At 42.5% G+C, this 21,421-nt stretch overlaps 2 protein-coding genes across 7 annotated transcripts in view; one reads left to right on the forward strand and one right to left on the reverse strand.

The window, feature by feature from the left end:
* Positions 1-3,069, forward strand: part of kcnip4a (potassium voltage-gated channel interacting protein 4a) — a 120,558-nt gene extending 117,489 nt beyond the window's left edge. For all 6 annotated transcript variants that reach the window (XM_062384594.1, XM_062384598.1, XM_062384595.1 and 3 more), the window contains 3 exons: positions 462-566; positions 690-752; positions 892-3,069. In XM_062384594.1, the coding sequence (XP_062240578.1) occupies positions 462-566; positions 690-752; positions 892-939 (216 nt within the window). In that variant the 3' untranslated portion in view covers positions 940-3,069. The remainder of the gene's footprint in view (positions 1-461; positions 567-689; positions 753-891) is intronic.
* A 260-nt stretch (positions 3,070-3,329) lies between these two features.
* On the reverse strand, positions 3,330-19,101 carry sec24d (SEC24 homolog D, COPII coat complex component). Its single transcript, XM_062384593.1, has 23 exons — positions 19,015-19,101; positions 17,883-18,088; positions 17,391-17,493; positions 16,927-17,063; positions 16,397-16,729; positions 15,943-16,064; positions 15,499-15,610; positions 14,462-14,589; positions 12,899-13,037; positions 12,642-12,757; positions 11,814-11,938; positions 10,050-10,241; positions 9,708-9,801; positions 8,886-9,002; positions 8,560-8,730; positions 7,881-7,977; positions 7,633-7,778; positions 7,402-7,540; positions 6,729-6,847; positions 6,398-6,577; positions 5,946-6,137; positions 5,492-5,581; positions 3,330-5,222 (listed from the first exon to the last, which is right to left on the reverse strand). The coding sequence occupies exons 2-23, from the start codon at positions 18,031-18,033 to the stop codon at positions 5,082-5,084; spliced, it is 3,144 nt and encodes a 1,047-aa protein (XP_062240577.1). The 5' UTR covers positions 18,034-18,088; positions 19,015-19,101; the 3' UTR covers positions 3,330-5,081.
* Between the last annotated feature and the right edge of the window lie 2,320 nt (positions 19,102-21,421).

The following is a 21,421-nucleotide window of genomic DNA, read 5'->3' on the forward strand; positions in this document are numbered from 1 at the left end:
CACCACCTGGTGGCTGGCCGCAGTATCGGTTGTTAATCCCTCGTTTGTGTCTTGGATAATTTGGCTTCATTTCTAGATAGGAAGATCCCACCCTGTAGTGGCCCCTCCCCCTTTTAGTGAATCACCACTCTTCATTCATTTGAACACAACATGTGAGATTCCATTCTCTCATCTCTAATAGCAGCCAAGGCCGGGAACTCAGGGATACTATAAAAACCTCACCACGTCCATCCCTCCATTATCTGTACAGTTTATCCTCTTGAGGTTTTTTTTTTTTGGGGGGGGGGGGGTTACCACATAAAGACACAAACAACCATTCAAACCAACGGTCAATTCAGAGCCTCCAATTATCCTAAAAGCACCAAACTCCACAAAAAATAGATCCTGAACCAAGAACCGTAAAACTACAATGATCTTGATGAGCCCCTTTTCATGCCCCCCCCCCCCCCCCACACACACAGGAAATGCTGGACATCATGAAGGCCATCTACGACATGATGGGGAAGTGCACGTACCCCGCCCTCAGGGAGGAGACGCCCCGTCAGCACGTGGAGGTTTTCTTTCAGGCAAGTGCGGCGGTGCCGGCGGAGGCAACACAAACAAACACAGTGTGTCACAGTGAAGAGGCTTTAAAGAACTTAACTCTCTTTTCATCTCTCCTTTCTCTCTCTCTCTCTCTCCGTCAACAGAAGATGGATAAGAACAAAGACGGAGTGGTAACCATGGATGAGTTCATCGACTGCTGCCAAAATGTAAGCCCCCCCCCCCGCCCCCCGACACGTCTGCTCCCACCGCTTCTGGCACACTTCTCATCACATTGTGTTTCTCTCTCTCTCTCTCTCTCTCTCTCTCCCTCTTTCCCTCTCTCTCTCTCTATCCGTCTGTCTGCAGGATGAAAACATCATGAGGTCGATGCACCTCTTTGAAAACGTTCTCTAGCTTTCGGCCCGAGCGGAGGAGGAGGAGGAGGAGGAGGAGGAGGAGGAGAACACCACCTTTAGCTCGGCCCAGTGACTGACTTGGACTCGCTCTGTGTGCTGTGCAGAACCTCTGATCATAGACTCAGCTGTTGTCCAGGACCGGGGGGGGGGCCACGGGGCAGGAGCACGCTGGGGAGCACTCTGGAATCCAGTCGCCTTTTCCCCTCACACGATATTGGAAAAAAAGCAAATTGAAAGGACAGAACAAAATGCAACGTTTCCTACAGCTCCGGTTTGAAAATTTCACTTCAAGGTTTCATTCCACCATCTGTCTCCGGAGTCGTCTTTTTTTATTTCCTTTCTGTTTGCCGTCTGTAAACTGTGTTAGGCTTCAATGTTTGGGAACACACTGGGAATAAGGAGGGTCTGGACTGGTTTTCGCTTCCGTCGCAGCTTCGACTTGCTTCATTTGCTGCCAAGTGAAATCACTGTGACTTTTAGACGCCATCACCAGAAAAAAAAAAAAAAACAGGAAATCATGTTTCAACATTCCAGACTGGGGGGGGGGGGTTTGGATTCCAGAGTGTTCCTACGCTTTGCTCTTTTGAAAGTAAAAAAACACACATTGTAACATTTAAAAAATTGTATATACTATAGGTAAAATATATATATATATGAACTCTATGAGAAACTTTAGTTCATGTTTACTTGCCAACGAGGATGAGACAACACGAGGACACTGAAGTCCAAGAACACCGGTAGCTCCATTTACCCATGAGCACATCATAAGGCGTTTCCCTCCCTCCATGAAATAAACGCTGCTTCCAGTGTATTTCATTTCACCCTGTGTATGTATATGATCTGTAAAGTAAACCAGTTTGTTTTTATTTCAGTTTCTGAAGCACTGTAAGAGGAGTGAACACTGAGAGGAGTGTCCCGGGTTATTTATACGGTTGTTTAAAAACACTGTCAGCTGTAAAGTATTCAAATGGAAATTCACTTTTTTGGGCACAAACTATTTAGCTCGTCACGTTCTGGGTTCCTGCTGCTTTCCAACTCTCCTGTGGGCTCAGGGCCACCTCCCCCCCCCCCCCCCCCCCGCCACCCGACCATTCAGCCTGATTGGTTCCTGCTGCCTTTGATTAAAGCATTGATTGGCCCCAAACGGGTGCAAAACACGAGGCATGCTGGGCAGGAGTGCACCTACTGCGTCTCGCTCACGGGGAAAACTACCAGAGTGCTGCCACTGCAAGTGTCCGGATGTTATGTAAGTAATGAGTGTTTCCGGCTGCAGACGCAAACCTGAGTTGGATTTGTGCATCTGACAGTTTATCATGTGGTTTTTCCATCATCGTTGCACTGTATGAGCAGAAATCGGAGTCACACACTTAATGACTCATGTTGGTTCATTTATTCAGCAAAGAAAATGGCAGGTTCTTCCCATTTGTGTCCTTTTTTTAACTCGTGTTTCTCCCGGAGAAGAGACGATGTGTACGTTTACCATCAAACCTGACTTTCTGTTTAATTGTGGTTTGTGTGCCTCGCTGTTTGTAAAACTGTCAGTTCATGTTTTTATTCTCGGTACGTACCTGTATTAAGAAATCGGGGGGATACAAGTCACTTTTAAAACATCCCGGCGGATGCAGATACTATTTTCTGAAAAGGTAAATTGTAGGACATTTTTACATTTCTTCTGTAAATAGGATCCGAAGCATCCGAGGCGCTGGTCACACACTTTGGTGTTTGTCTTAGAGAATATTTTGTAGTACTGTGATAGGTGGGAGAACAAAGTATATATTCATTCGAGTGGACAAAACATCTGTCACGTTAAGGATCTCACAGGACCACAGGGACCTGGCCGCAGCTTTTCCTCCGTCTGTGCATTTCTTACGATGGTGCATGTGGAATTTGGTGGGTTTGACTTGAAATGTCTTTTGTATGCTCGTCCATGACCTTTTAGAAGTAGTTTATTACCCAATGAGAGCAAAGCATGTGCGAGGATGAGAAAGTGCATCGTTCTTTTATTGTGTCTGACTGAAGAGCGGTTGTCTGGCGCTCCCTTGTGGCGAAAAGATGATGGCACACGCTGAGGCAAAAAATTGCCCGTTGGACTGGATTTAACAAACAAATAAATTCTACATCTACAGAAGTTTTGTGTATCTTTGCGTAAATATCAAGGTTATTGCTCATGTAAGAGCAGGTCTTTGTAGTTTTGCTTGTATATATTTTATTGGATAATGTGCAATGGGTTTCTAACTGTAAATGTCAACCAATTAGCAATTTGTGCATTTAAATTAAGGTTAGAGAGCTCATTCGATGTCAGGAGAACATATTCCCACCTACAGATTTGTGAATTCATAATTTATCTCAAACTGTAGGTGTCAATGCTTAAAAACAAAAGTCAGCAGCAACAGTTTTTGCAACAGCAAAGATTTAATTAGACAAAGTTTTCTTTAGGGTTTGGAATGAACGTACTGGGCCACGCCAATCTATTATTTCCCACAATTCCACTCAACAAAAGCCCAGAAGATCCATGTTTCCAGTTCAACTCGAATCACTGCTTCCAAATAAAAAATGGAAAGGTACTGAAATTACCTGAGATACGTTTTGCATATAAAACCAAATACTGAAGATGGATTTAAATCAGCCGTGGACATCAAAGGGACATATACATTTGGACATCTTTTTTTTATCACAACTACATGTATTACATCATCTTAAGGCAGATAGGAATATCTTCGGCAACACAAGTTGCGCATTTCATGTACAAAAAAGACCTGGTGGGCCACACACACATACACAAGGTGGTGCGATATTTGTCAAATGAAGAATCTGCATGACAAAAAATGATCGACCGGTATAAAATAAACAAGTAAGGCCATGCGGAATGATGATGTTACCACTGGAGCTTGTTAACTTTTGGAATCGTACAAGTTGATTTGAGTGATAAAAGCAAATTACTACATTTGAACCGTGAGCTGAAGTCTGATTGTCGGTCCGGGCAGAAGTTTTTTTTCGTATTATTGTAAGTCGCTTGTCAAAATATATCTCTCCAACAAGAATAAATAACAAAGTTTAATGTGACAGTTTGAGGGAAAAGCTTGATATTTGGCCCCTGTCACGTGGTCTTCTCTCTGGGCATCGCGTTAAGTCCTTTTTACCCGATGCCATTTGATATGGTTTTAGTTTTTAACGACCAATTCAGACTCTTCTACAGGGAAAGGTGGAGTTTCTCTTGTTTCCTTTGTGGAGCCACAGCTGCGCTCGGTTCCCTGTAATCTCAGAACACCAGAGCAGTTTCTGCTTCGCTGCTCATGGTGAAGATCAAGTCTCGGCCATAAAAGGTCAAAGCATCTTTTTTTTCTTTTCTTTGGTGTGGGACTGTGCGAATTAAATGCTTCTCATTACTCACGGTGTAATGACGGGGAAAAAAATGTTATCCTGTCAATGTTTCTGCTAAATTATGAAATAACAGACTACTGCAGATACATTGACTAAAGGTTAATGAAATGAGAGAGAAATTAGATAAAATGCAGAAAGAAAATTACATTTGATAAATTCTTACAGAGTCAACTTTAAAATGATATATTTTAAAATGAGATTCTGAGAATTCTTTAAATATTAAGTCTTTATCTGAGGGTAACAAATACTGGCGAACATCTACAAATAACCCCTCGTGTTATCCAGACGCTGTAAATCTACATGGTGAAATGAAATAGGACTTAAATCAACTTGAACAGTGGAGATAGATGCTCTATTGCTCAAGCCAGTGGGCTTTCTGCCAAAATGCATTTCAGCCGCAGGCACTGATGTTATTACCGTCTCCACTGTCCATCACGCCAAGTATCCGTGCGGGAAACACGAGATGTGTTGTCCATTTAATTCTGGCAGATTTACTCGGAGGCTCCTGGAGCGACAAGTCGTTATTTGGAGATCATACCGTGTGTATGTGAAAGGCAGCTGTGGACACTGGAGGTGGAATCTCCCGGATCCTTGGTCCCTCTTCCTCGTCTTTTTATAAAACCCCATAAAAAGCATTGTCCTGACAATTTCAAATGGACTGACCCTGTGAGATCTGTGCGCGGTCCATAAGATCATGTGTTTTCTACCCGGCCCGTCCGGATGGGAACACTCGAGGACATGGGCCGGTTGGACTTTAAATTAGGTGAGCAGCTGCCTGATCTCCCGGTGAACGTGGCAAAGGAAGTCACAGTAGGAGGCGCCGCCGAACAGACTTTTATCCTCCACGAGGAACTGGCGGAATATCACCTCCGGCTTGTCCTTCTGCCTCACGATGACGAGCTGAGCGGAGAGGAAACAGATTCTGTTCAAAACACGGTCACTTGTGGCACACCGAAATTCGATTGACAAAGTTAATGTGGTTAAAATATGGATCCTTAAATTGAGCTTTGGGAAAAAGAATGGGTCCTTGAGGCTTCTTGTATTTACATACTAAATCCACTAGGGGGAGGCAGAGGTCATGGAAAAGCTCTACAGTGATTATCTTTGGCAATATTCCTCTATTACAGTTGAATAAACTACAGCTGTCTGAGGGCTAAGAGTTTTCTTACCTTCATGGAGTTCGGCCTCTTTTCAAGCAGGCCACTGATGATGGATCGGACTTTCTTCGACAGCGGGTTGTCCAGCTCTGGCAGCGAAAACTGAAAAGCACAATTACAAGGTTTGTCAATGAAAATTCCAGTATCTAACATTTGAGGATGGAAGACCAGTTCTGATTTTTATTTATTTATTAACACGCTGTTAATGATGTTCTAACTCCTTCCCCACGCGGACCAGAACAGCATGTTTTACTTTTGTCTTGGAAAAATCAATGTGTCCGTTTGAACTCGACATAAGGTTTACATATTTTACAACTATTGTTGACTTCATCAGGGTAGAACACTTTACAGGTTACACATGTGAAGCGGTTCTACTTCCTGGCTGCATCAAAGGATTCATATTGTACTGTTTTATCTGGTTTATAAGTGTGGGTGAGATCTAAGCGCTGTTTAAATGCATTCTGACCAAGTTGTCTTGAAGGTGGGCGAGGGAGGGCAGGTTGAAGATGCTCTGGATGAGGTCAGGGGGGATCGCTTGGCCCAACCACAGAAACATGGAGAGGCCGTTCTCCAGCAGGAACATGCCAGAGTCGGCAAGAGACTCCTCTGTGCAGGGCACCGAAGCGGGCAGAGCATCGCCTCCAACGTCCAGGTCGTGCTTTTAAAAAGAAAAACCACAGAGATTATTTAGACTTCAACAGAGGCTGACATTTCCCACTGGAATGGGAGTTCACAAAGCACTTGGCACAATGTGGAAAGTAATGGAGATTCGGCCCGATTGTGACCATATCTCAGAATCTAAATCAATCTGTGACTAATCCACTTCTCTTAATGTAAAAATGCCTCTGCTGTGGATTGAAAGGAGACATGTTACGCTCATAATAAGGTTCATGAAAACAAAGTTAGTGTGAGCCTCACCAGTGGGATGAGGCGAGGGTAGAGCAGCAGCTGTGTGTCCTCCACCCCCATGGCCATGACCGACTGCCTCAGATGGGCTCTGTCGTCGGTGGACAGCTCCGTGCTCGACACTAAGGGGGCTGTTTTCATCAGGCTGTTCATGTAGACTGGGAACACCTTCATGGTGCTCGGCAGGATCAGCTAAATATGGACACATGCGTAACAGTGTTTAGTGACTTTCTGACCCGTGCACAATCGATGTCCTTGTAAAATTACAATTACAGACACGTCAAACCTAAACGCATCTTGTTAAATGACGTTAAATCAGAGACTGGTGCTGCTCCGCACTGACCTGGCTGGCGGCAGAAGGTTCGGCGCAGATCTTCCTGTAACAGGCCAGCATGTGGGCTGTCTGGTTGACCAGGATGTCCCTCACATTCTTTAGAGGCTGGTTCAATATGGCACGGTAAGCTGAGTGGGCACGGAAAGGAACGGTTAAAACACGAGAAAGTTAAGAAGTTAAGAATAAGAAAGTGGAATGAAAAGCAAAAAGGAGGATTTTAAATTGGGAAGTGGAAGAGGGAGTACATAGGAGATGAAGAGTAGCAGGGCGAGGGAAAGAAGGCAACTCGGCGTCAGGACCACATCTAGGTTTTATGGCAGGCTTTGTGTTTATCTGTTCCTAATGTGAAACATGTGTTCCTTACTTTCACAGCTCATTCCTCTTTTCCTCACAAGTCAGTGAGCATTAGCTCTGCATCAGCAGGCTTAGTCTGCACTACATTACACCCCCACCCCCCCCAAAATAAAGAGCACTGACACTATAGGAAGGCTGCCTCCTTTTAATAATGGACTGTTCATAGATCATAAGATGGGAAGTAAATCATTTTTGAATTTGGTCTTAGTGTAAAAAAAGACAAATCTGTGCTTAAGTGCAAACTTGAAGTGAAAGACAAAATGCTAGTGTTCAAGAGGGGGAAACTATCTTGGTTCCCCTTTCTCATTCAATGTAAACGGACAGTCACCTGATTTGGCGAAGAAGTTGATGAGCGAGTCGGTCTCGCAGGCCTTGTACAGGTCCAACAGCTGCGAGCTGCAGTTCAGACTGAGGTTGTGGATACGCAGGCGTCGCTGGCCGCTGATGGTGGTGTACAGGAAGGCACACTGGGAAAAGACACGTGCAAACAGGAGTTAGAAGCAGACCTTTGAGATTTCATATCCGACTGACAGAAACAGGAAAAGGACACACAACATACTTGCAGCAGCGCTCCGGCCTCCTCGCTGAGTGTATCGTCGTGCTTGAACTCCACGGTCAAGGCCTTGTCACAGTCCACAGCTGCCATCTCTACATCTGTGGTGTTGTTCATGTGGATGGCTCCGAAGAAGTCTGTGGCTCTGAAGCCTGGAGACAGAAACGTGACGTACAGGGAGGTCAAACCTTTTAGTACAAGGATAATCTTGTCCCATTAAGACACCAGATGGGAAACCCTGCACTATTCCTTACCTGTACTGGTGCGAACGCGCATGATGGCGTCAAATCCGATGCTCTTCTGCACATCTTTCCTTAGGTCCCTCAGGAAATGCTCCCCATTTGTCTCCACCTGGAAAGAAGAAGTGAACTCGGGTGAGCAGCAGATCCTGCATGTGATGTGCATACGCGCTAACCAGCAGGTGGCAGTATTGTCAACGACACGGTGGCTCTTAAACTAACCTCAATACAAGTCATTTATTACCAAGATAAGCTTTACTGAAACTTCATTCTGGGCAAAGGTAAGAAATATAAATAAACACTACAATAGAAGATTTCGTTTTTGTTGGGTGTTAACATCCTGTTGCTCTTAGTAACAGTGTTTTATGTCTAATGTCGGCATTGCAGTGTTATTAATGAAGTGTGACAGTGTTTGTTTAGACTGCGTGTTCAACAGAACAGCATTGCTTTGGTCTGTGGTGTGTTTGTACAGGTTGGAGCCGTTTCCCATGCTTGTTGCACTCGTCCTTTGGGGCAATTATATCAAACTGTGGGTACCATGCCAGTGTTACTATGTGAACCCAGAAAGATTTGATTAAACTGCAGATGGCTTCGCCTGTCAAGTTATAGCTTCGTATCGTGATTACAAGAAATAAAACTGAACAAATGATTGTCCATATACTGGGTTTTGCAACATGGCTCCCATATCTTGTACCTGAAAGTTGTTGTACTTGTACACGGAGCCACCGGTGTGCGAGGGCACATCACCCATGGTTGCCAAGTCGAGGTACTGGTTGGGGAAGAGGAAGAGATCCACGCAGCAGCCCTGTGCCACACAGTCCTTGGACAGTTGCTCATACACTCCTTTCTGAGGCTGGAACAGGTTCTGTGAGAAAACAGACAATTATGCTGGGTAAGTCAGATCAGTGTAAATTAAGTCATTTTCAAAATAAAGTCTAAACCCTCTTTTGTGTGTGTTGCATAAAAAAAAAACGAACTTCCACTCAAGTCCATGCAACACAATAAAAAAACACTACTCACTTTCTCTTTCTCTGTGTTGACCAGCTTTTTGTCATCCCTGTTCTTGAGTTTGCCAGGAGCCTCGGCCGTGGGCATGGAGGAGTGGAAGAGGAAGATCTTTCCGCTACATTCTGCGGCCTGTGAGGTGATAGAGTGACGAGAGAGGGGAAAGATAAAGTCGTCAAAAGAAAGTCAAACTAAAAGGTTTGTAGGTTGTTCTTTCCTGATGTGTTGTTTGTAGCAATAGAGTGAAATCATAAAGGGGGGGGGGGGGGCAGTACTAAAATGATTCTAATGATAATCATCTTTTTATTTTTAAGGCATTACCTTGTGGTGGCCAAATAAGCTGATAAAGACGTCAGCAATACTCTTATTTTGTATTATTAAACACGAAGAGGCATAGAAAAATAAACAAGGCTATTTGCTTGTGTGTAATATTACAACTGTTTCCAATTAAAAGCTGTGAGAATGTTTCCTTCGGTCTGCGCCAAACACTGACCTCATATCACTGGGAAAGTTTACTGGACTTGAAAGTAAACACAAACATGGAGATCAGACAAAAGCGCCAAAGTCATTCCACACATCTGATATATTTTGACTAATTGAAACAATCTTGTGGGGGTGGTTGTGTTTTTTGGTCTTTTGTGTCGATTTTAAATGGACCTTTTCAGGGAAAACCATTATGTGATATAATAGAGATACAATTAACAAAAGTCAAATCAACTTAATAGATTTCTTCCATATATAAAGCTGCAGCAGCCTCTCATAGTTCAAGGAGGCTGCTGTAGCCTCCTAAACTAATCCTAACCCAATGCTGACAGATGTCACCGTGTGGCGGCTGACCTTAAATGCCTCCACGCCGGCCTGGATGACGGGAGCAAAGACCGTTTCACTCTCGTTGGTGTCGGCAAACATGTCAGGGATCTGGTCCAGGAGGCTGCAGACAAGGGGACAGGGTTATGGGATGCTCAGCAATTTGCCTGTACTCCACAGTATTTAAGTGAAAACCTCAATATTTATTTCTAAATTTTGTCTTTCTCAGGCGTAAGCTTTTACTTAAAAATGTTTGTTCTTTAAATATTCAACTGAAGCCTTGTTAACCTCTAACCAATAAATAAAAACCTATGTAGAAACCTTCAACTTCTCTACACATTTCCCCCAATCTAACAAGGAGTTGCTTCTTACTTGCAGATGACGGCCCTCGACTCCTGGAAGTTGACGAGGAAGCCGTCGAGCAGCGGGACGAACACTTCCGCCGTGTCCGACACCACCATCATCTGGGGCTGGGCCAAAGCGCTCTTCACGTTGTAGAAGTGCAGGACCTTGTTGTAGGTGACGAAGCCCACTTTAATCGCCGAGCTCTCCTCGCCTGCCTCTCTGGGGAGGGAGAAGAGACAAGGGTCTGTGAACCTCAGAGCGTGTTCTGGGACATAATTTGAAATGTTTATTCAAACTTGTGCAGTGGATAAATTCTATTTTGTCCGAGACAAGTCATCCTGGGTTCACTGCTTGGATCCCACTTGCATTTCTACTGCATTTTTCCTCCCGCAATGACGCAACATAACCGAAAAAATAGAAGCTGTTATTTTAATAATATGAGGAAACTGGTACTTTGAAACAAGAAGAAAAACAGGATGAAAATCTGGGTTTTGCACGTGAATTTCAAGCATTGTTTCAGTTATTAGAAAGTCCATTTCCCAGCCATGGTACATTGCCAAGTATAAACTTCCTTTCAGGATTGAAAGAACATCGAATATGGACTTGTTTATGTGTGCGTGTGTGTGTCCATGTCCAAGTAATTTTTGGTTCTTCAAGAAAACAACCATGCCCATTGACCCATGCCTGCTATTTTCTTATGCTCTTTCTATTTCTCATTATTACAACTTGCGATTCATTTTCATAATACATACTATCTATACATAGACAGAAAGATAACTGTAAACACAGTCTATGAACCAACTATGCTTCATTTTTGTGTATCGGTGCAACGTATCATGAAAAATTAAAACTTTGTGACGTTCACCAGAACTCTCTGGATTCGGGTGTGGAACTGGTAGCTCCGCTGAACCAGCACCATACATCAAAACCCTTCACCATCACAGTCATTTAAAAGCATTCCTCACTGACACTGCCAACTGCAGTTTGTCAGCCGCTCTACTTAAATCACGCACACGCACCAGGGGAACATGTAATGTGGTTTCGGAGCAGAACGTATGCCACTGGTTAACTGTGATCCCAGACCCCTATGGGAACATTAGTCATGGCTGCTGTTGTAAATTAATAGATTCAGGTTTGATTTTATCCTTTCTAATACCAGACAGAGATTAGAAATACTACCAACAAACATCTGCATTTACTTTAACCAGACGCGGGCTTTATTTTGAAGGAACGTGCCAAACACAATTATACGAAGCATATCAAAATGCAGTGTGTCTAATGCCTTTAATTCAGTGCCTGTACAAACAAAAGAGAAGATTCAAACGCAGCTGAAGAGATGAGGTCATGGCATCACACAAATATGGAAATATTGTGGGGATGTAAATCCTCTTTTCCTGCCACGATCAATCAAAAAAAAAGTCACTTCCGGGAACAACCGTTACCACAACTATCGGAGCCATCTGTACGGCCATTTCTTTTTTGTTTTGTTTTGTTTTTCTTTCAAATAGAAAAGTGATGGAAGTCATGCGATAAAGCCTGAATTTCGATACCCTGGTGAATGCGCTAATTTGTAAAAGCAGGGAGGGGACAAGGATTCTCAGTTTTCAGTGCGTTCAAGAAACTAGACACCAAGGGAACAGCTTCACTCCTCTACTGGAGAAGTAGGTTTACCCGTGTTCATAAACCCTGCATATACCCACTGTTTTTGTTGTAAAAGAGGTATAAGTAATAAAGCACATATAATAATATAGTTTTACCTGTACTGTGTGAATGAGTGTGTGTGTTGTGTACCTGGGCAGCTTCTCCAGCAGGGTCTTCAGCTCGTTACATATCAGCTTGACCAGGCCACTCTTGATGTTATTATAGGACACGTCGATCATGAAGATGAAGGCGGGAGGATTCGGAGGCTTGTTGTTCTGCGGGAGATGAAGGTAGAGGGCGAGATTCATTTAGACTTGACAGGAATAGAGCATAAAATACCTTATTTCAAACTTAAATGAGGAAATGAATGTCTGGTGCAAACAAATTATTTCTCTTTTCAGTCCTGTATTCTGTTTTTTTAAGGGTCTTAATGTTGGAGTGCAAGCCCTGGAGTCTTCCCCCTCAAGTTTCTGTTATTAGTTCCCAAAGAACCAGAGCTGGTGTAGCTGTAAGAAGACTGTGCCAGGAACGAATTCCTTGATGGAGGTTAATGGCACTGGAGTGTGTGTCCTGTAAGACACTGTTATGTTTCCACAGTTACGAGCCGCGACAAGACACTTACCTTGCAGGCTTTTGTTTTATCGCTGGCCCACAGAGAGTGTTTATAAGTCTCACTAAACAGAGCAAAGAAAAAAGTAGGCCAGTGGAGTGACTCAGCTTTGCCAATGTACTCTGACCCTCTGATGTTGTTCTCAACAGCCGCAGCCTCCATGGGGACACAGAGTTGATTTGTATCTGTCTTTTTTGTGTGTTTGTTTCAGTGCATAGTTGACAAACTTCTGAGGAAAATCGTACACGACACTCTCTGTGTTAAATAATCAAACAAACCCTGAATTCATGTACTTGTCTCTCTCTTTTCCTATAAACTCAAACAATCAACTTAATGGACTCTGTGATGTGTATTGAGGAGTGCTGTACCTTGCAGTAATCGAGGGTGGCTGTAAACTCGTAGGATCCCAAGCACAACTCAGGCCTCTCGTTGAAGTCCACCCTACGGCCATTGTGGTCCAGATGTTGGAAGAAGAAAGCTGGCACTGGGGTAGGACAACAAAATACGCGAATCATGAAGTTTGCATAATATATTTATCGAGTTTTGAACTCTTTTGCTATTTAAATCAAATGCATGTTTCTCTTCTTTTTGCCAAAGTCTTTAGGATGAAATAGAAGTACCGTACCTTCATTGACACAGTTGCAGAAAGAGCACTGGTAGCGCCGGCCGCCATCGATAAACTTCATGTAGGGACACATGTAGGCCTTGCATCGATTGCAGCGGATGGGGCCCGTCTCACCGTGGTCCACAACATATAGAGGAGCCTACACACGGACAGGTACACAACACAAGTTCAATACAAGTTTTCATCTAAACTAATTCTGGGTGTGTGAAAAGGGAAATCGACTAAACTAAATTCTTCTGTGTGTACAGAAAACCAAGTCTGATACACGGATTCTTTTAAATGGTTTATTTCTTCTGATGCCGCCCCTGTTTTCAGCAATGCAACATTTAACCATACATGGACCATGCTAAATTCTGCTCTGTCTCAAGCCACGCCGATTCCATGGCACCCAAACAATACACACTGCACTTTCATATACAGAACATTTAGTTTCTCATTGAATAAGAATGATGAGCATGAAGCTGTTTAACATATAAACCACAGCGCTGTTACAGAGTTCGCTAACCAAACACTATTTAACACTTTCTATTTAAAGTTTCCTGTGTGGTTTGACACAAAATACATTGAAAGTATTTGCCTCATTTGAGATAAAGTGTTTACACCAGTCGTGCTCAAACTTTTTCTGGCATGTCCTCCACCACTGTTTTTATCAGCCATTAACAATGATATTAGATTTTTGGTGAAAACAACAATATACCAACTTCTGCTAGTTCATTCTTCCCCCATGTATGGGTCATTAAACTTAGTTTCACTTTGTATTTTAACCCTGGTTGTCCACACAACCCCTGCAGCGCCTTTAGAGGAGCCCACCCCCCAGTTTGAGAACCACTACAGTGTCTTAGAGCTGTTTAACCGGTGCAGTAAACAAAATATGGTGGATGATGAATCAATCCATTGAACATCCAAACACAACACCATGCTCCTTTGAGTTAGCATAACAAACTCAGTTGGGATTTAGTTTCACTCTTGTATTTCGGGTGGGAATCTGCTTCACGCTTCATAGGCTGGAATCAAGGCAAAAAAGTAAAATACTCTTACATCTCATTGCTTTTGTATAAAACCTCCTCTCTTCTCTAGTGGCCCTCTGCAGATCTGACATTAGCTAATTAGCCCTTAGCGAGATGAGAGAAAGCCAACATTGCCTAAAAAGGCCGGTTGGTTCCTGGGACAAGGGCGAGTGTAGGGGGAAAGTATCTAAGACAGGATTCTTGGACCACACGTGATCCAACAGGAGGGTCATTCACCGGACAAATTCACTTCTCTAGTACGAAGAGACAATATATCAGAGAGCTAAATTTAGTGAATGCTTTTAACACAAGGTTGGCCATCAGAAATCTCCATATGTGGTCGAGACACTGGCATTTATTAGCATTTATCTTTCCCTGCAAAAGTTGGACATGGCGGACAACGTGACATGAGGCAAATAGGATTTTATTTCTTTCACAGCCAAGCTACACTCTGATCTCCTTTTTTTTTTACTGACATTAGTCAGTAAAGAAACTGGTTGGAGACACTGGCTTCAAGTTATATATTTATATATATATATATAAATCCACAACTTACCTCATTCTTTTGCAAAGTGGCAAAGGGTTTAATGATGCAAGCCAGGGGCACTTGGCACTGCTTGGCCAGATCGGCGGTGCAGGGGAGGGAGTAGGTGGTGCAGCGCATGAACCTGGGACTGGCATTGCCTGGGAAAAGCAAAAACAAATTTCAATGACCTGGATATTATGATTCTTTTAACATAGTTCTGCATTTAAGATTTATTCTAATAACAAATAGTCAATATTTATAATCCTCAAGGAGATACCTATTAAAAGCCTTTAACTTGAAAAGTATTTACCACAATTGACAGAAAAACTATTGAACCGGATGTGCACAACTTTTATCAAAAACACAGAATTATAGAGTATTAACAGAAATTTGTAGATTTTCACCTACATTTGCTACAGTTTACCATCTATTAAAAATATCCAGACCTTTAGAAAATAACATGACCAAAATTAAAGGTCCAGTGTGTATGAAAGGTGAAAGGGAACTAATGGCAGGAATTGAGTATAAAATAATCATAATGATGTTTTCACTAGAGTGTCATCGCCTAAATATTATAAATTCTTGTTTTCTTTACCCTAGACTGACACTTTTATATTTACATCAGGAGCGGGTCCTATCAATGGAGGCTGACATTTTTTTTGCAGGAGCCCAGACTGGACAAACTAAACAGCTTTTGAGTTTTTAGGAAAACTGAAGACTACCATTGGGGTCTCCTACATGCTTGGAATGGGAGGGTGAGGTGAGGGGTATTCAGCTGCAACATGCAACTTCACCACTAGATGTCACTAAATTCCTCACACTGAACCTTCAGTCGAGTATAACTCTGCAATGAGATGATAAATATGAAAAATGTTGGTATCTATATAAAAGTGACACTGTTGAGGTTTCAACAGAGGTGTAAGCATCTGTATAGATGTTGCTAGGTCAGATTAAATGAAGTTGGGAAAGCAACATAAAGGAAAGATTACCTACACAAAAATACAAATTTATGAAATCAAGCAGCTGTAGCCCAAAACATCTAGCAATTAAAAGGTTAATTTGGTTACCCTGGTCCCATGCTGTGAAGTCAGTGGTGACCAGAGGTGGAACCGTTCCTCTGATGCTTGTGCTGAAGACCTCTCCTCCGTGGTTAGCCTGGTCCTCCTGTATGATCTTGGTCTACAACGGACAGATTTAGTAATTACTGTATTTTTAAATTAATATGTTATTAATGCAGAGAGCCTAGCTACATGACATTCTTTGATCACCATCCATTTATCTGTAAATCTAGATAATTTCCACTATTATTATCCCATTACATGAAATACAATTCATAAGAAATTATTGAAAAATACCCGTAATGATAACAAAATTAAATATGTACAGTACATGCCTTAGTCACACACTTTTTGAGGGTTTTATAAGTCACTAGCTCAGGACAGAAAATGTAATGACATATGTGGTATGTTGGAATGTGAAGGAGGTCCCAGGGGGATAAGCTGTCAACTCACTATGCTTGGCATAACGGCAGGGTCCAGTTTCTTCTGCGGAGGGCCAGCCAGTGAGCCCGGTGTTCCGGGGAAGGCCCCTGGCATGCCCTGCTGGGGCCCAGCCATGTAACCCCCAAACTGACCTGCAGATGGACACAAGACATCCTGGCTTTTAGAGGGTATTTTTGGGGACTTAAGTGTAAAGTATGAACTGTACTTGAAGCTTTGTTTGTAAGCTGTAGGATAAGTTCTGATCTGACTGCTCAAATACGTCTACACCAGAAAGACAAATATTTGACAAACAAGATATTTCTCTTATGCAGAGCAAACAGAAAAAAAATACACATCACAGACACACTACTACTTTGAAAATGGATCTACAGCTCTCCACAAATAATGAAAGTAACCAAACAATCTGACTCTTATACCACTTGATTGATACATTTTATTTGTGTTTGTTTGGTGGCAGAGTTACCAGCTTGCTGTGGGTATCCTTGGGGACCATTGGGTCCAGGACCAGGCTGCTGAAAACCTCCAGGGCCTGGAGGCGGTGGGCCGGGAAAAGGACCGCCCATGCCTCCCATGCCCATTTGGGGTGACTGCTGTTGAGCCATCTGAGGGGGCATTTGCTGGGATGGGTGGAATGACTGCGGTGGAGCCATCTGAGGGGGCATTTGCTGGGGTGAGTGGAGTGACTGCAGGCCAGGAAGCATCTGTGGATGGCCCATTGCTGGTGGAGGAGGCGCCTGGAAAGGCTGTTGGGCTGCAGAGCCTGTTGGTGGAGGAGGGCTCTGCAGGGGCCCTGGGGCTACACAAAGAGGAAAGTGGCAACAATATAATTAATCCTTGAACTGCTTCTTCTGGTTCCAGTTTTTTTCCATAGTAAAGGTGATAATTTAGTAATGTAGCAATGAGGAGATCCTGTCCAAAGTCATAATCCTCCAAAAAGTGATTATATGTTGCTGTAGAATGATTAGCAGTGTAAATGTGTAAAAGCAAACTTACCATAGCTTCCCATGTTCATAGCACTCATCTGATTGGTGAGCTGCTGTGCTGCAGGCGGGGCAGGTGAGGCCATGCTGTTGTATGGGGCCTGTGGGGGTTGTCCATAAGGAGCAGATACAGCTGGTGGAGCAGGGTACCTGAGGAGTACAAGGACAGTTACAGCAAGGATACTGTAGCCTCATATTGATTAAGTGTCTCATGCTAACAGCTGCTAATAACAGTTCATTCAGCGTCGGATGATGTCAGTAGAACGAGAAGCACAGTTGCCTGTAAACTTTGCTTTTTTTTTTAAATAATCTGTTAGACAGTTTTAACATTAAAAATGATAAAAACTAATTTAAAGGCCTGTGGAACATCATCAGAGAAAGCCAGTACTTTTTCCTAACCCAGTTAAACAACATCCAATAGTTCCTTTTCACATTCGTAACCTATTTGTGTTGATTCCAGAGAAGATTCGCTGTTACCTTTGTGGATGAGCGCCATTCTGCTGGACGTTTGGATTGTACGAACTGCCGACTTGAGGCGGAGGCATGCCGGCAGGAGAGGAAACCGGCGATTTCATCATCCCTGCAGTGAGTGAGATGACACCATCATATCAGTGGTCGTGTTTGCACTCCACTTAGGGCTTGTTTCAGTGTGCAGTTATGAAATATACCCAAGAAATTGACTTTATCTATATTTGCTCGTGCCGTTGGTTCTAAAATATGCGAGCTATTGCAGATGTGTAGCAGATAAATTATAAGCTGCAAAAAGACTTCTTATGAGCCGTATTCTGCACAACATATTATTTGGTTTCTTTCATGAACACAAAACCAATGTAATCTCTGAGGGCTGGGAAATTGTAGGGTTCTTCTGCTATTATGGAGAGAAAAAGTATGATTTACTACAACTGATAAGCTGTCTGACAACCATGTAATTTAAGGACCATTCCAAATATAAAGGCAAACGACATCTACCTGCTGGTGGAGCGGTGAATGCCTGAGGTGGCCCCCCGTAGTGCCCATAGAGGGGCTGTGTAGGACCACTCCCAAATCCACCTTGGTAGCCCCCCATCCCTGGCTGGGCCTGGGAGTACGGGGGTGCGGCGACATAACCCTGCTGACTCATCTCGATGGAACGCCCGTTAATTCCTTCCTTCCAAGACGCATGAGCCCTCGACGGCCTGTGAAGAGGAAAAGATAACAAAAATAGATTTAAGACAAGATTTAATTTCAAAAGAAAGATCTAGTTTTTTCTCTGGGGCGTGGGCAGATAAAAAAGAAGATCACAGGAACCACGTACAGTTTGCATCAGGCCTTTCCGACTCATGTTTGTGTGTTCATTGAATGAATCCGGGATGTTTACAAGCCAAATAAGCAAACAGGTAAAGTTTGACCTCATGCAATCATCGCTAACTGGTGTAAAATGGACCTTTGGTGTTGCTTATTGAGAGATAAGGCAGTTATCAGTTTTGCTGTCAGCCATTGCAAAACACTTGCTGTGAGTGTTTAACAGTGGATTATAAGCCTTTCTGTCATTTCACGCCCAGCACATAGAGCCTATGTGTCAAGTCTTTTACAAACTTCCAGGAACAGCTGGGTCAACAACAACAACAGCTGTGGTCGACACCATTGACGCCCTTTATTACAACCCAATAAACCAATTACACAACACATCCATGAACACATCCATGAAAAGACATGGATAGATACTCGCTGGTATCTGTTCAGCTCAATATTGAAGTCGCTCTGCCACTTCCCAGATGGTGCCACGTCAAAGGAACCGTTATGAAGCATCCTTACGTGTGTGTGTTTTTTGTTGTTTTTTTTAAACCGATTCGCATCCAGCGTCACGCACGTATCCATATCACGGGTTACCATTTGACCTTTGGCTTTACATCAGATAAGTGCGATGACGTGACGTGTCCATTAATCAAAGAGAGCATCTTTGCTAGCAGCGCGGAAATCAGCACAAACTTTTTCTCTACGTTTTTCTCTTTCAACTACGCACCGGAAGTAAGAGAATGATTTAGGGAAGTGGGTTGACGGGGCCGAGCGAGGCGCCGGTTCCACATGTCCCGGTTGTGAGTGGTGTCGTAGCGGTGTTTACCTGAAGGTTCCAGCGGTCCTCTCCTCGGTGGAAGAAGCGGAGTGCCACGTCAAACTCCACGGAGGCGCCGGTCGCTACGTTACGAGGGGAAACGAGACACCCGGAGCTTCCGGTGCTGTGTTTCAAAATACAGTCCTCACTGATGAGCACACGCTCTCGGACGCTTTTAAATAACAGGAAAATAATCTTTGTTCTTTTAATTGTATTTTAATCTTCTCCGTAAAAAATAATTTTACCTTTTGTGCGTCAAAGAATCTCGGTGAAATGGAACGTTGTGCTTTTATGTTGAAAATCCAGTATCCAGGTGCGTGCTTCTGCTCCGTCTGCCTCTGACCAACTTCACAAGACACGGAGTAGTGCGTGTCGCTGTGCGCATGCGTGAAGCAAAGGGATCCCATACACGTCAGCACAGGTCACAGAGCTATAACCATAGTCTGTATAAAGGGCTAGAAGATTATGTATAAGATTGTACATAAGACTTTCTGTCTATATATAAGTATGTATGTAGGTCTGTATACACGTCTATAATACTATGTAAGTCCATATATAAGTATGTATGTAAGTCTGTATACAAGTCTGTATAAAACTGTATGTAAGTCCATATATAAGTATGTAGGTCTGTATACAAGTCCATATAAGTATGTATGTAAGTCTGTATACAAGTCTATATAAAACTGTATGTAAGTCCATATATAAGTATGTAAGTCTGTATACAAGTCTATATAAGTATGGATGTAAGTCTGTATACAAGTCTATATAAAACTGTATGTAAGTCCATATATAAGTATGTAAGTATGTATACAAGTCTATATAAGTCTGTATATATGTCCATATATAAGTATGTAAGTCTGTATATATGTCCATATATAAGTATGTAAGTCTGTATATAAGTCTATATAAGTATATATGTAAGTCTGTATAAAAGTCTATATAGAAGTCTATACCACGCATGTTTTACACTCACCTGCAGTGACGAGTCTGGAGTCTATTGGGGCCCCTGGCAAAAATGTTCATGCTGCAGGGGGCCCCCTCAAAGCGTTAATCAATATTATGTTATAAATAATCTAGATAGATTAATACTTTATCTATTCTTAGGGAAATTTAGGCATCCAGTATCATATTTCGAGTCGTAGCAGTATGTGCTAAAGGAGATATTGACGATACAAATATTTCAAGTATAACTTAACAATATAAATGTATACAACATCAGAAATAACTTCAAATAAATGCATTATAAATATAATACAAAATATAAATATACGTTAAATTATAGCCCACATTATAAGGCCCGTGCTTTAATTACTGGTGTCCCATATGCAAAGTCTACTCTAGGAGACGATGTTCATTTCACCCAGGCTTAATGGTTTTAAAGTTTCAATACTGTCTGTATTACTAGGTTTGATAAATTTGTCCTTCTTTTATTCTTTATTTTTTCACTTCCAGATTGACAACTCTTCATTGTCCTTTGCTTTCATTTTCAATTCAAATTCTGAGAACAACACAGGGCCCCTATAAGGAGGTTTCCTACTGAGATGTCATCGCAAATACTCCATTGGTTGTTAGAGGGGAGGGATTGTAGTCCCTGGTCAATTTATGAGACACTGCTGTGGAGTAAAGTATGTCAGCCCTCGGGGGCCCCCCTCTCAGCTTGGGGCCCCAAGCAGTTGCCTGCCTTGCCTGTTCACAAGCTGCACCTATGCTCACCAGCAGGCCTCACTCTCTGTTAACGTAGAAACATATAACATTTTAGTAAATCAAATAAAACATGGATGACAGAATGTTATGATGATCAAATACAACTGGGGTCACCAAATTTATGCTCTGACACAAGCTGAGGAGGAATTTACAAGACAAGATTCAATGACACAACAAGCCTTTTTTTATGTATTGTTAAAAAAAAGTTTATTTATTTTGTACAAATTCTTTACAAGTTCACATTATAATAGGATTGTGGTTTTATTTGCAAGACTATTTTCATTTATAATTATTTATTTATTCGTAACACTGACCATGGGCCTACGCCCCTGATTTTAATCTTGAGGAAGAAGTAGGGGAGGAAGAGGAAGAGGAGGAATGGGGGAGGCAGGAAGGAAGGAAGGAAGAAAAATATTGTGAGTATAATAACAGAAGAAAAGGGGGTGGAAGTACTAGAGTATATGAGTGCTTACACTTTGTAATAAAAGAGGAGGAAGTAATAGAGTTTATGAGTACTAAGACTATGCAATATAATAATAGGAGAAAGTAATAGAGCATGAGTACTAACTATGTAATAAAAGAGGAGGAGGAAGTACTAGACTATTTAGGTAATAAGAATATGTAATAGAAGAAGATGAGGACTACAAGTATGTAAGGGAAGATGAGGAGGGGAAGTAATATACTCTGAGTACTGCCAGTATTCATAGAGTAT

Source organism: Platichthys flesus, chromosome 24 (assembly GCF_949316205.1).
Source record: "Platichthys flesus chromosome 24, fPlaFle2.1, whole genome shotgun sequence".
In the NCBI taxonomy this organism is placed as follows: Eukaryota; Metazoa; Chordata; class Actinopteri; order Pleuronectiformes; family Pleuronectidae; genus Platichthys; species Platichthys flesus.